Source organism: Macrobrachium nipponense, chromosome 5 (assembly GCF_015104395.2).
Source record: "Macrobrachium nipponense isolate FS-2020 chromosome 5, ASM1510439v2, whole genome shotgun sequence".
Lineage (NCBI taxonomy): Eukaryota > Metazoa > Arthropoda > Malacostraca > Decapoda > Palaemonidae > Macrobrachium > Macrobrachium nipponense.
This window is the reverse complement of record NC_061107.1, coordinates 143,529,747-143,544,895: the sequence shown is the minus strand read 5'-3', so window position 1 is coordinate 143,544,895 and position 15,149 is coordinate 143,529,747. Positions and strand designations below refer to the sequence as shown.

The 15,149-nt window shown below is 50.5% G+C and overlaps 2 protein-coding genes across 2 annotated transcripts in view; one reads left to right on the top strand and one right to left on the bottom strand.

Moving 5' to 3' along the window:
- Nucleotides 1-9,394, bottom strand: part of LOC135215694 (uncharacterized) — a 44,299-nt gene extending 34,905 nt beyond the window's left edge. Inside the window, exon 1 of the mRNA XM_064250644.1 lies at nucleotides 8,960-9,394. Coding sequence (XP_064106714.1) covers nucleotides 8,960-9,173 — 214 coding nt within the window. The 5' untranslated portion in view covers nucleotides 9,174-9,394. The remainder of the gene's footprint in view (nucleotides 1-8,959) is intronic.
- Nucleotides 1-15,149, top strand: part of LOC135215695 (nucleolin-like) — a 109,350-nt gene that overhangs the window by 68,527 nt on the left and 25,674 nt on the right. The window lies entirely within an intron of this gene.

The following is a 15,149-nucleotide window of genomic DNA, read 5'->3' as shown; positions in this document are numbered from 1 at the left end:
CTGTGCTACAAAGACTGAGAACGCTAACCGCTATTCATTGCTGTCCAGTGAGGATCGTAGTTGCAATAAAAGCGGAGCACTTTTCAGTAATGAAGACACAGGGAAATACTGCCTGAAGAACTGCTTCTCATGGGCTGAACATTTGGAAGTAGAGCTGTCAGGTCGGAGAGTAGGCGATGTCTTCTGATACATTCTGTTATTCGGCGAACAATGAATAATTGCACACCTACGAATACGAGATATTTTGAAGACAAACTCAGATGTCTGGAAAAATCATTCGCATTATCGCGGTGCGATGCAGCGGGAGACTAGTACAGACTTCTGTTACCGTGCGGTAAACAGAAAGATTAAAGAGTCCAAGAGATATCTCTATTGAAAATTCTCGCAATGTCGAAGGCGATGAAATCGAGCGTCACAGCAGTAGATGGTCCTTCATTATTGCGAGAATCCCCGTTAATCAGAGACCTAAGTCCATGATTGTTGGGTAGAGATACGGTTCGGTAGTCAATCAAACCTGGGAAGAGAGAGACGTAACAGACCGTGCATCTCGGAGACCTAGCTGATACTGAGCTGCTATCAGGCAGTTCAATACGCAGTAGCTCTCGGTGACTCGTCATCCTGAGTTGCCAGTTAATCCCATCCACGAAGGAATGCGTTCGGCTAGAACCATCGAGCATAAAGAATACGCTCGAGCAATTATATTTAAACGAAACGGATTTCGGTAAATACAAAAGCTGATTTGGTGTTGTCGTGACAATACCAAGTATCTAAAATCGAAACTGATAACTGCTGGGAGGTTGCAGGCAACCCCGAGTTGCAGTTCAATTAAGATACAACTACGGTATGTGCCTACCCCCCGGACAATTCAACTGCGTTCTCTAGTCAAGAGAGTGAAGGAGAAGTCTTTCCCAAAGGAAAGCTTCAATGGTGAACAGAATACCGAAGACGATAGTTCAAGCCAAACTGGAAGTTCCCTCCGTTCTTCTCTATTCCATAGGTTATCGCCTACTGTGAGATACTCTTCTTTTCAGCAGCAGTCTTCTTTCAAATGCTAGAAATTACAGGCAATTCGAGCATAAGCGAGGTTCCGATTATCGTTGTAACAATTATCGGGGATTCTCGCTCACTTTGGACCGTGGTCTCGCTTAAGTGTTTGGAGATCGTAAAAAACTGCGAAAACACTCTGATGGGTGGCTAGAAATTCCCGTAGAATTCTAAGCACTCTCTGAACGAAACCCCCCCCACCCCCCGAATTCGTCAAACGATATCGGCTGGTCTCCTCCTCGATTCCCGTAGAAATCGAGAAAGGGGCAGGATTCCTCCTCAACGACCGGGGCTTACGTCAGGTAGGACTCGAAGGTCCCCCCCGGTAGCGCAGTCCCTAACGTGGGATCTTACAGAGAAATCTCTGTAGGATCCCTATCCCCCCCTTTCCCTCGTAGCGTAAGGAGAGAGGGCAATGGGGGAGGAATTGGATACTGGCTCGCCTTCCCAGCGGAACTAGCAATTGGAGAAGAAAAGGAGCAGCCGATGGCCTCTCAGAGCCTGGGAAAACGTATCGTCAGGAGAAAACGTTTTCCTGAGGAGGGTTACGAACTCATACTGTAGGTAAGGGTCTGCCGCCAACTGTGAACGTCGTCTGGGTGGGGCTGATCGACACCTGACAGGAGAGAGCCGATACCGTCCTCCGACTCATTCCAGTCCTCGTCGAGGTCGAAACCCTCTCAGGAGGACCGAAGGGGTGGGGTATTCAAATACGGTGTCCGAAGACACGTAGAAACGCCTGTCGCAGTAGAGGGGGTGGAAGTAGCTTGTTCGACCGGCCAGAACTGAGAGAGCCTTCTTGTCCGGAGACGAGAGACTACCTGGTTCAACACAGTCGCAAGCTCCGATCGCGGCAGACCCGCTGTCGATTTGGGTTCCCTCTCTGGCCCTAAAAACGACTCGAGCCGAGAGTGGCTCTGCTGGTGGGAGCGGCGATCCTTCCCCGAGGTCGTTGTGCTGACGAATCAGCGCCATAAACCTCGGCAAAGTTCCTCTGGATCTCGGAAGTCACAGCATCTTGCAGAGCAGGACCGTTAAGCCCTTCGAACAAGAGCATATTCCGAGAACCTTCCTCCTAAGAAGGGGGAACAGCGACAGCCCTCTCGGTCTCCTCCAGCCACTTGCGCATACGTCCTGGCCGGTCCAAGAACCGTGCCTGGCACGTAGGGCGTCGTGGTGGGATCATGAGGGGCGCACCCCTCACGATCACTCCTCAATACCTCGCTCCTCCCGGTTGTTAACCGAGGACGGTGAAGGTACGGGAGAGGCAGACCTGACGCTCCTCCTCGCTCGCTGGCAGAACCAGCAGGCTTGGAGGGCTGCAGGCATCGTCAACCGGCGCTGGCGATCGAGCTGCAGGCCTGGTCGAACCGTCTCGCTGTGGAGAACGGCTGGACTGAGCACAGCGGCCCCGATCTCGAGTGTCAGAAGAGCTGGTGCTGGTTGCCGTACCCGATCGCTCTCTGTGAGAGCGACGGTCAGGCGAAAACTGCAGGCTCCACTGTCACAGTGAGACCGGTGCTTGTCCTCACGGCACGTCACGTCGCTGGTTCCAGCCGTGGCTGGCACCGGCGAACGGGGGGGTGGGGACCTCTTCCCAGCCTCAGCCCGTGGCCGGTCGTGGACCGTCACGTCAGCCCGGGTAGCCAGCTGGTCGCCGCGAGAGCGAGAGCTGGTCTGGTGAGAGTCGCGTGAGCGGCTGTCACCAGTCTTCCGCTCCGTGCCGTGAACCTGACGCTGAGTGGCTCAGAGGTCTGGTTTCCTGGCTGCACGGGGTCGCTGGTAGGCGACCGTACACTCGGTACCTCCCGCGAACGACGCAGAGGCCGAGACGGACCCTGATGCAGTGGCAGAACCACTGACACCAGGCGAGGAAGTACCGGTGTTAGCCGGTACCATCTGGTCCCCGTAGTCTTCTTCCTTGCGGAAGAAGAGCGGGCCCCGCTCCCGAATAAGGAGCAGGAGGACCAGCGGAAGGAACCCTCCCGTCCCACCGAGGTGAGACGGGTCCCGAGAAGCTCCCGAGGGAGACTTCTTAGGAGGGAGGAGGCAACCTTCTTCTTCCTCGGCTGTGAAGCCTTAGAAGTCGAAGGGGAAGAGGTGGCAGCCGACGGCGATGAAGAAATGAAGGCGACGACGACGACATCTTCCTCCTCTTCTTCGTCAGCTTCCTCAGGACAGACGTAAGATCTGCCATCCAGGGCGGAGCCGGGGCTGCTGTAGCCAAAGCCACAGGACCCGGACGCACCTGTACAGACAGACCAAAGTCTGGGGTAGTACCACCACGAACAGGGACGACGTCAGCAGGTATGGGCATCTCAGGAACAGCAGGCACAGCCAGCACAGCATCGGCAGGGACAGCCAGCGCAGCAACGGCAGGGACAGCCAGCGCAGCAACTGCATGGACAGTCAGTACAGAATCGGCAGGTACGCAGGCAGCACGCCCCGGGAAACACAGGAGGTGAAAGCAGCAGCCAGCAACATCCTGGTACCGGCGGCAGGTCCAGGGGCGAGCTCTAGGGCAGCGGAAGTGTGGTCGCGGCAGCGCGGCAACCACGAGCGGCGGCGGCACGCCCCCCTCTCGGTACGGCGAACGGCACTTCACAGCGGCTGTAGGCAAGACTGTTACCACGTGAGGCGAGTACACCAGGTGAGGAGGGACGTCGTCACCTGGAGTCGATATCGTTGTCGTGGTCACCACTCCATGGGTGACCGCAGCCGGCCCAGACATAGAACCGCCGCCCCTGGACACTAGGCACGCCCTGCAAATCGACGGACGCCCATACCTCACCAAGGTCCACCCTCGTGGCAATAGCACCTGCGGAAATAACAGTAGTAGTGATTAGTGGGGGGGAAGTCCCCTCGCGCGGGGGGGTGAGCCCCACTCCGAACGAGCGGAAGACCCCGAATACAATTGTACATCGGGCTCCGAGCGCCCTCCCCCGCGCTCGATGGATCGGGCGAGGAGGAGAACTCAGATAACCTCCCCCCCGAAGGGGAAGGGCCATCTGTGGGAGCTTAGCGGGGGGGGGGGGGGGGGGGGGGGGTGGGGGGGGGGGGGGGGGGGGGGTGGGGGGGGGGGGGGGGGGGGGGGGGGGGGGGGTGGGGGGGGGGGGGGGGGGGGGGGGGGGGGGGGGGGGGGGGGGGGGGGGGGGGGGAGGGGGGGGGGGGAGAGGAAAGGGAGAGAGAGAAGAGAAGAGAAAGGAGAGAGCAGAGAGGGAGAGAGCAATCGTCGCCCTCGGGCACCGAATTGAAGGGCATCATAAGGATCAATTCCCTGACTGAGAGGAACTTGAACCAAAATAAATATTGATGCAATCAATAATAAAAGGAATAACATGAAAAAGAATCTTGCATTACGATTCACTTCACAATGAATAAGGGCTCGGAGCGAGTGCATTTGCGCCCTCGGTACCGAGCGCAAGGGTAAAAGGATCCATTCCCGATTATGAACGGAAACCTTGATCCATAATGAATTGATGCAATCAAAATATATATATGAAAAATGAAAAGAATACTGCGCTTGCGATTTCACTTCATACAAAATAAAAAGGGGAAGGATCAATTCCCGGGAAATAGCGGAAACATTGATCCAAGTAAATAATGCAATCTCAATAAAATATGAAAATGAAAAAGAACTGCACTTGCGATTTCACTTCATTCAAATAAAAAGGGGAAAGGATCAATTTCCGGGTAAGAGCGGAAACTGATCCAAAGTGAGTATTGCTACAATCAAAATAAATATATGAAAATGAAAAAGAATACTGTACTTGCGATTCCACTTCCATACAGAATAAGTTTTCGTGCCGAGCGCATTCGCTCGGCAACGAGCATACAGGTAAAAAAAAAAAAAAAATAAATAAATGAAAAGGCACTTACTTACGATTTTCATCTACACATTTTCAACCAAAATATAAGCTCGGAGCGAGCGCTCTCCCGCCCTCGGCACCGAGCATACACAATACGAGGATCATTTCTGGGAAAATGAATTCCCGCACTTACGCCCTTCAGTCCCGGCACTCGGGTAATCGGAGGGCGTGGAGAAACCAAGATCCTTTAATTCACAATTGAATTCAATGGAAATAAATATGAAATGATTGTACTTACAATTCAGTTTCACTAGATAAATAGAAAAAGAAAAACACAACCATGCGAAAGCAACGACGATGAAGCGGGCAGAGAGCGATGATACACGTCTACACGCCAGCAGGCCGAAAGCAAAAGTGGTTTGTTTACCTCCCAGTCGCACGCGCGCGCCTGTCGGACAAGCAGTTAACTACCGAACCCCTTGTTCGAAAGCTTATGACCTATCCAGCTGCTGCTAGTACCTTCCTATTGTAAAAGGACCGAAGGTTTGTATGCCGTGTCGGAACAAATAGATTTTTCCTTTGTCAAAATCCCTTTTCTGGGCCTAACCTGTGTCGTCCCTTGAAATATTAACAGAGAATTGGCCCCACCAGCTTGGAAATCTGGTGTAAACAAGTTACTGGAAGGAAAATTAAAGAATTATAATTAATTCTACAGTAGTTTTAATAAAGTTCTTAACTCTACAAAGATTCCAATAATATCCTTAAATCTACTGTCCTTACCCTAAATAAACATAAGATTATACAATCAATCTGGTAGGAACAGATTCATCCAACACCCAAATACAGGATTTTACATATACGTATATACAATCAAATCAGTATGTACAATCAGGAGTGATCAAAAGTGCAGTCCAGGTGAAACCAAGGTCAATCGTACAACCAGGTAAACAACCAAGGCAAGGTTAAGAATGCTAGCGAGGCAGGTAGGAGAGAAAGAACTAAAGAGAGATATAGGCTATGAAGACTAGTTATTTCACTAATGCTAGGCTGTGTCAGGGGAAACTACGTTCCCTGCTGCCACTGTCGGATATTTAAGGGCCTCTAAAGACTTTAGGTAGTGGCATTTAAATACTGTCGGTGATTTCCAGCCCGTATATTTTTTGAGATCATCAAAGTTCATGTGATGGAAGTAATTAACTGAGGTGGCCACTGCTTGGATGTCATGCACATGCGGAATTGATTCCGGATTGGTTTGTTTGATAAAATAAAGAATTTGTTGTCTGATTGCTTTAAGGGAGATGGTTCCGCCGTTCTCTCTAATAAATAAAGGGCCTGAGAACTTTTTGGAAGTTCTGTTTAGATAGGATCTCAGGTTTGCTCTGGTCCGCCAAACCCGGTTTATATCCTTCAGTTTGGCTTTTAACAGGACGTCTGTTATCAAAGCAAATGCGAGTGAATCTAAGATTCTTTCTTGGTTCCGCCGAGACGTCTGTTTGCCTTTGAGGAACTGTCTTGTAGCCTTCGCTATCTCCCTGCGCTTCACCGGCAGGATTGATAATCGGTATGAGTCCAGATCCCATTGTATTCCCAACCACTGAAAGCGTGGTGCCGGAGTCAGCCGGGATTTGTTTCTGTTTATCTGGAATCCCAGGTATTCCAGAAAAATTATCACTTTGTCCGTTGCTTTGCGGCATTATTCGATGTCTGTGGCCCAGATAAGTCAATCGTCCAGATAGGCTACTAACATTACCCCTTGAGTCCTCAATTCTTGCACCACTGTCTCCGCTATCTTTGTAAATATTCTGGGTGCTATGTTGAGCCCGAATGGCATCACCTTGAAAGCATAGGCCTGTTTTCCTAGTCTGAAGCCTTGATACTGGGATATGATAGTAGGCTTCGGTAAGCTCTATGGAGTTGGTGACGGCCCCACGGAGAAGTAAGGTCTGCACCTGCGAGATGCTTAGCATGCCGAACTTGTCGCAATGCATGCATGAGTTGTTTAGATGGGACAAGTCTACGATTATTCTTGGCTTGTTTGAGTCTTTCTTTGGAAGGCTGTGTTTGACTTCCATCACTGCCTTCTTTTGAAGAAGGTCTTGGGTTTATTCTATTAAGACTATTGTTGGTTTTTGATAAAGGCTGGTTGATGGAGGAGGCCTTTCTTTCCAACTCCATCCCAGGCCTTTTGACACAATACTGTGGGCCCAATTGCTGAACCTCCAACGATTCCGGAAGAGGTACAGCCTCCCTCCTACATGGGGAGTCTCCCTGGCTAGCCGATGGGCGACTTCCCAGGGCTTCCCGGAAGCCTTTGCCTCGGGCTGAGGCTCTTCCGCCGGCTCTGTGCCAGAAAGCTCCTCTGGCTCGACTACCTCTATCATATATGTTACACCCTTGAAGCCCTCCTTGGGTTTCAAAGGTAGCGTTGAATGCTGGAGAGGTGGGAAAGGTGGCTGAGCTCTGGGGCTGCTGAGATGGTTGGCTCAGTAATTGCTGTTGAGGTTGTGCCTTTGAGGTGGAGGGTTGGTTTAGCTGAGTCACTGGGACCGCCTGTACCACAGCTTGGGGTTGGGCGGTTTGGAAGGGTTGGAAATTCTTTGTCCTCTTCCTGCCCTTAGGATGCGCTCCGGAGGGTTCAAACTTCCTCTTAGAAATGAGCCCCCAGCGTATCCTCAAACTCTGGTTCACTCTGGCCGCTTCCCCGAGAACCTCGTTTACGATGGTCTCCGGGAACAAGTTCGCTCCCCAGATCGAGGATTTGATGAGCCTATTCGGCTCATGCCTGATGGAAGCATCCGCCAAGACGTGCTTCCTGCAGTTCCTTCTAGCCACCGCAAAGTCATATAAGTCACACTGTACGGTGTGAAGATATGACTTCGTCAGAATTTTAAACAGTGGCTCATCCGCGTACACCAGGGAAGTCATTTCTGTCATGGTGGCGGAATTAAGGGATCTGCTAAGCCTGCACCTCGCTTTGTGCTCCGCCTTTACCAAGGCGTCTGTGAGCCTAGGTAGGCGCTCACTGAACTGTGTACTTGCACAGTCTGGGCTGAGTTTACCCACTGAAAAAGTTGCAGGAGCGTCTATCCAACATTCCATGCCCCCAGGGAGCAGAAGAGAAGGCAAATCTGTCTCCTGGAGTTGTGGCATTGGTTTCTCATCTGTAGCCGCTTGAAGTGTTAGTTCGGCCACTTTGGAGAGGCACGGGGTAGGAGTGTTGTCACTCACTACAAACATAGTAAAGGGGCTCTTATGGGGTGTCAACTTCGTGTTGACACACTCCCAATCTGTTAGGTTCTGGACCCAGGAGGATTGGGCCTGGTCCCTAGAGAAGATAACAGTCTCCTTCGGGACCTGGTCTTCCCTTACCAGTGCCTCCTCAGTCAAGCGGGCATAGCCCTGGAAGGGGAACTGGAGATCCGGTGGGTAGAATTCAAAATCTTCTACCGGCCGGGTCCCACATCCTTCTATCGTTAGCATACCCTCCGCGAAGGGGGCGTATGCTGCTGACCTCCAAGGATTGTTGTTTTTGAAAGGAGGCAGCTTTGACGAGTCCGGCATTGCAAGGGGCTGTTGTGCCTGCCTGGGCTGGAGCTGTCCTGTCACCAGGGTTTCCTGGATACCCGCCACCAGGGTTTCCTGGTTCCTTAGCCTTTCGGCCAGGGACAGCATAGACTGTCCCGATGCCTCGAGACTAGAGGACACCTGAGACGACATCTCCTGGAACTTGGTTTGTACCAGGGTCCCCATCTGCTCCATCAGCATGGAGGAGAAAGCCGCCGGGTCGAAACTAGGTTCCTGGGGTCTAACTTTAGGACCCTTCGCTCTCGACCCCTGTTGAGGGGGAGTAGCTTTTGCCAAGTCCGTCACTGGTTTGGGAGCCGGTGGCGTGCTGGCGCGGCTCAACTTGGCCATTGGCTTTGGCAAGGACTTCTTAATAGCTGCTAGCGTGCTAGTGGGTTTGATCTTAGGGATCACCAAGCCTGACTTGTCCCTAACAGTCTTGGGCTTCCCGGTGAATCCTTGGAAAGAAGAGGAAGAAGATTGAGACGAGCTAAAGGACAGACCTTTAGCCCGTATACTATCTGCCTCAACTACATTCTTACCTTTGCCCTGGTTGTCAACAACCATGGGCTCGCGGTCCAGGTTCATGACCGCTACGTCTCCCAACACCTCTTCGCCGAAGCCCTTCGAGTCTTCCGGCAGGGCCTGGGTCTCCTCCCGGATCCTGGCGATGATGGGGCCCGCCAAGTCAGCCGCTACCGCTGCCGACCTCTTCGCGTTGGGATAGATGAGCGAGGCCAGCTCCTCTGACAGCATGTAGGGCTGCTTGGACTTGACGTTCCTGCCAAATCCTTCGCCCCAGACCTTGAGGGTTGACAACGCCGCATCCTTGACGGCTTGAGGGTTCTGTAAGAGATAGCTACATTACCTTCTTGCCTAGATCGTACTACTTAGTCTAGTATGTATCAATAAGGGATTTTGACAAAGAAAAAATCTATTTCTGGGCAGTAACCTGTGTCGCCCAGTGAAATGTTCCTATAGCACTCATTTCTAAGGTATAAATATTGCTAAATATACAAGAGAAAAAACTATATGGTTATGCCAGAGTTTCCTGGCTCGCTCACCCTTAATTAAGGGTGTCAGTATGGAAACTGGGGCGTGTGAAACCACTATCAGAGGTCCCCTGCCAATTAGTCTCTTCCTTTCTCAATATTCCCCGTTCTACAGAAGAGCCGTTCCAGGCCATCTACCGCCCGCTACTGCTACTACTAGCATCTTGCCCGACATTCCTGTGAATAGCACTCAAGCTCGGGCCAGATAGGGTGAGGAAGATAGAGGAGTGGGTTTCACTGGGCGACACAGGTCACTGCCCAGAAATAGATTTTTCCTTTGTCAAAATCCCTATTCTGGGCCTAACCTGTGTCGTCCCATGAAACAGTAACAGAGAATTGGCCCCACCAGCTTGGAAATCTGGTGTAATCAAGTTACTGGAAGGAAAATTAAAGAATTATAACTAATTCTACAGTAGTTTTAATAAAGTTCTTAACTCTACAGAGATTCCAATAATATCCTTAAATCTACTGTCCTTATCCTAAATAAACATAAGATTATACAATCAATCTGGTAGGAACAGATTCATCCAACACCCAAATACAGGATTTTACATATACGTATATACAATCAGGAGTGATCAAAAGTGCAGTCCAGGTGAAACCAAGGTCAATCGTACAACCAGGTAAACAACCAAGGCAAGGTTAAGAATGCTAGCGAGGCAGGTAGGAGAGAAAGAACTAAAGAGAGATATAGGCTATTAAGACTAGTTATTTCACTAATGCTAGGCTGTGTCAGGGGAAACTACGTTCCCTGCTGCCACTGTCGGATATTTAAGGGCCTCTAAAGACTTTAGGTAGTGGCATTTAAATACTGTCGGTGATTTCCAGCCCGTATATTTTTTGAGATCATCAAAGTTCATGTGATGGAAGTAATTAACTGAGGTGGCCACTGCTTGGATGTCATGCACATGCGGAATTGATTCCGGATTGGTTTGTTTGATAAAATAAAGAATTTGTTGTCTGATTGCTTTAAGGGAGATGGTTCCACCGTTCTCTCTAATAAATAAAGGGCCTGAGGACTTTTTGGAAGTTCTGTTTAGATAGGATCTCAGCGTGTCTACTGGACATAGAGATAGATCCTGTGGAAGTGGGACAATCTTCCATGGGGACCACCTATTTTGTGGATCCTCGTTCTTAGTCAAGAATTTTCGGTCTGGTAAAATCAGAACTTCTCCAGATGGGAGGAAATCAATGTGATTTGGTTCTCTGTAAAGGGCCGACAGTTCAGATATTCTGGCTCCTGAGGCCAGACTTACCAGGAATAATATTTTCCTGAGAAGGGTTATATAAGTACATGATTCGTTGACAGTGTCTGAAGCTAGCTTAAGTACATCATTTAAAAACCAGGAGACCATTTGAGGTCTATGAACTGGTCTTAATCTAGCACAAGCTCTGGGGATAGATGAGAAATACGAATCTGTCAAGTCAATATTGAATCCAAATTCGAATATTTTCTTTAAGGCAGATTTGGTTGTAGTAATAGTACTAGCTGCTAGGCCTTTTTCAAACAAGGTTCTAAAAAAAGTAACTGCCAGATTCGTAGTCATCGTCTGTACCTTTGAGTCTTTTAGAAAGATGGCTAGCTTCTTAACTGCTGAATCATATTGACGCAGTGTAGATTCTTGTTTATCTGATTCTAGGAACAGGGTGTTTAGGGGATCAATATTAGCATCCTTTTGCGCTGCAAACTTCATGAAGCCCATAAAGTTAGGGCATTCTGAATTCCTGAGGAAGCGGATACAGTCCGCGTTTGTACTAACTGCGTCAATTTTGGGTTGGGGATCCGCCGGGGGCAGAGACCCAACTCCACTAGTAGCGGGAACCAATTGCTCTTGGGCCAGTTGGGAGCTACTAGCGCAATCCGCCCTTTGAAAGACCTGAGTTTGTTCAGGATTTTCAATAGTAAGTTTATTGGCGGAAATAGGTAGACCCTCTTCCAAGTGTTCCAGTCCACTGACATGGCGTCTGAAGCATAAGCCAGAGGGTCCAGATTGGGAGCTACATAACATCTCAGCTTGTGGTTGGATTCTGTGGCAAAGAGGTCTACTTGAAGCCCTGGCACCAGTTGGCAAATCCACTTGAATGATTTTTCATCTAAGGACCATTCCAATTCCAGCGGAGTAGTCCTTGACAGGGCGTCTGCCACCACATTCCTTACTCCTGCTAGGTGAGTGGCTGACAGGTGCCACTGGTTCTTTGCTGCTAGGGAGAAGATTGCTATCATCACATGATTTATGTGGCTCGATTTGGAACCTCCCCTGTTTATACAGTGGACTATCACCGAACTGTCTAATACCAGTTTGATGTGGATTTTCTTCGCCGGAAAGTTTCTTCAGGGTCAGAAACACTGCCATGGCTTCCAGTACATTGATATGCAACTGGCAGAATGTTAGTGACCATGACCCTTGCACTTTTTCGTGCTGGGAGTATCCTCCCCAGCTGCTGAGAGAGGCGTCCATGTGAACTACCAGGGTTGGCGGAGGAAACTGCAATGGTATTGACTTTGCCAGGCTCTTGACTTCTGTCTAAGGACGGAGTCTCTTCCGTAATATAGGAGGGATCCGAGAAAGTTTGTCCAAAGATTTTCTGTTTGCTCTGGTCTGCCAAACCCGGTTTATATCCTTCAGTTTGGCTTTTAACAGGACGTACGTTATCAAAGCAAATGCGAGTGAATCTAAGATTCTTTCTTGGTTCTGCCGAGAAGTCTGTTTGCCTTTGAGGAACTGTCTTGTAGCCTTCACTATCTCCCTGCGCTTCACTGGTGGGCTTGATAATCGGTATGAGTCCAGATCCCATTGTATTCCCAACCACTGAAAGCATGGTGCCGGAGTCAGCTGGGATTTGTTTCTGCTTATCTGGAATCCAAGGTATTCCAGAAAACTTATCACTTTGTCCGTTGCTTTGCGGCATTGTTCGACGTCTGTGGCCCAGATAAGCCAATCGTCCAGATAGGCCACTAACATTACCCATTGAGTCCTCAATTCTTGCACCACCGTCTCCGCTATCTTTGTAAATATTCTGGGTGCTATGTTGAGGCCGAATGGCATCACCTTGAAAGCATAGGCCCGTTTTCCTAGTCTGAAGCCTAGGAAGGGCCGGAAGTGTCTTGCTACCCGGACATGATAGTAGGCATCTGTAAGATCTATAAAAGTTGGTGACGGCCCCACGAGGAAGTAAGGTCTGCACTTGCGAGACGGTTAGCATACGGAACTTGTCGCAAAGAATACATGAGTTGTTTAGATGGGACAAGTCTACGATTATTCTTGGTTTGTTTGAGTCTTTCTTTGGAACGCTGAACAAGCGCCCTTGAAATTTCAAGTGTTTGACTTCCATCACTGCCTTCTTTTGAAGAAGGTCTTGGGTGTATTCTATTAAGTCTATTGTAGGTTTTTGATAAAAGCTGGTTGATGGAGGAGGCCTTTCTTTCCAACTCCATCCCAGGCCTTTTGACACAATACTGTGGGCCCAATTGCTGAACCTCCAACGATTCCGGAAGAGGTACAGCCTCCCTCCTACATGGGGAGTCTCCCTGGCTAGCCGATGGGCGACTTCCCAGGGCTTCCCGGAAGCCTTTGCCTCGGGCTGAGGCTCTTCCGCCGGCTCTGTGCCAGAAAGCTCCTCTGGCTCGACTACCTCTATCATATATGTTACACCCTTGAAGCCCTCCTTGGGTTTCAAAGGTAGCGTTGAATGCTGGAGAGGTGGGAAAGGTGGCTGAGCTCTGGGGCTGCTGAGATGGTTGGCTCAGTAATTGCTGTTGAGGTTGTGCCTTTGAGGTGGAGGGTTGGTTTAGCTGAGTCACTGGGACCGCCTGTACCACAGCTTGGGGTTGGGCGGTTTGGAAGGGTTGGAAATTCTTTGTCCTCTTCCTGCCCTTAGGATGCGCTCCGGAGGGTTCAAACTTCCTCTTAGAAATGAGCCCCCAGCGTATCCTCAAACTCTGGTTCACTCTGGCCGCTTCCCCGAGAACCTCGTTTATGATGGTCTCCGGGAACAAGTTCGCTCCCCAGATCGAGGATTTGATGAGCCTATTCGGCTCATGCCTGATGGAAGCATCCGCCAAGATGTGCTTCCTGCAGTTCCTTCTAGCCACCGCAAAGTCATATAAGTCACACTGTACGGTGTGAAGATATGACTTCGTCAGAATTTTAAACAGTGGCTCATCCGCGTACACCAGGGAAGTCATTTCTGTCATGGTGGCGGAATTAAGGGACCTGCTTAGCCTGCACCTCGCTTTGTGCTCTGCCTTTACCAAGGTGTCTGGGAGCCTAGGTAGGCGCTCACTGAACTGTGTACTTGCACAGTCTGGGCTGAGTTTACCAACTGAAAAAGTTGCAGGAGCGTCTATCCAACATTCCATGCCCCCAGGGAGCAGAAGGGAAGGCAAATCTGTCTCCTGGAGTTGTGGCATTGGTTTCTCATCTGTAGCCGCTTGAAGTGTTAGTTCGGCCACTTTGGAGAGGCATGGGGTAGGAGTGTTGTCACTCACTACAAACATAGTAAAAGGGCTCTTATGGGATGTCAACTTCGTGTTGACACACTCCCAATCTGTTAGGTTCTGGACCCAGGCGGATTGGGCCTGGTCCCTAGAGAAGTAACAGTCTCCTTCGGGACCTTGTCTTCCCTTACCAGTGCCTCCTCAGTCAAGCGGGCATAGCCCTGGAAGGGGAACTAGAGATCCGGGTGGTAGAATTCAAAATCTTCTACCGGCCGGGTCCCACATCCTTCTATCGTTAGCATACCCTCCGCGAACGGGGCGTATGCTGCTGACCTCCAAGGATTGTTGTTTTTGAAAGGAGGCAGCTTTGATGAGTCCGGCATTGCAAGGGGCTGTCGTGCCTGCCTGGGCTGGAGCTGTCCTGTCACCAGGGTTTCCTGGATACCCGCCACCAGGGTTTCCTGGTTCCTTAGCCTTTCGGCCAGGGACTGCATAGACTGTCCCGATGCCTCGAGACTAGAGGACACCTGAGACGACATCTCCTGGAACTTGGTTTGTACCAGGGTCCCCATCTGCTCCATCAGCATGGAGGAGAAAACCGCTGGGTCGAAGCTAGGTTCCTGGGGTCTAGCTTAAGGACCCTTCACTCTTGACCCCTGTTGAGGGGGAGTAGCTTTTGCCAAGTCCGTCACTGGTTTGGGAGCCGGTGGCGTGCTGGCGCGGCTCAACTTGGCCATTGGCTTTGGCAAGGACTTCTTAATAGCTGCTAGCGTGCTAGTGGGTTTGATCTTAGGGATCACCAAGCCTGACTTGTCCCTAACAGTCTTGGGCTTCCCAGTGAATCCTTGGAAAGAAGAGGAAGAAGATTGAGACGAGCTAAAGGACAGACCTTTAGCCCGTATACTACCTGCCTCAACTACATTCTTACCTTTGCCCTGGTTGTCAACAACCATGGGCTCGCGGTCCAGGTTCATGACCGCTACGTCTCCCAACACCTCTTCGCCGAAGCCCTCCGAGTCTTCCGGCAGGGCCTGGGTCTCCTCCTGGATCCTGGCGATGATGGGGCCCGCCAAGTCAGCCGCTACCGCTGCTGACCTCTTCGCGTTGGGATAGATGAGCGAGGCCAGCTCCTCTGACAGCATGTAGGGCTGCTTGGACTTGACGTTCCTGCCAAATCCTTCGCCCCAGACCTTGAGGGTTGACAAAGCCGCATCCTTGACGGCTTGAGGGTTCTGTAAGAGA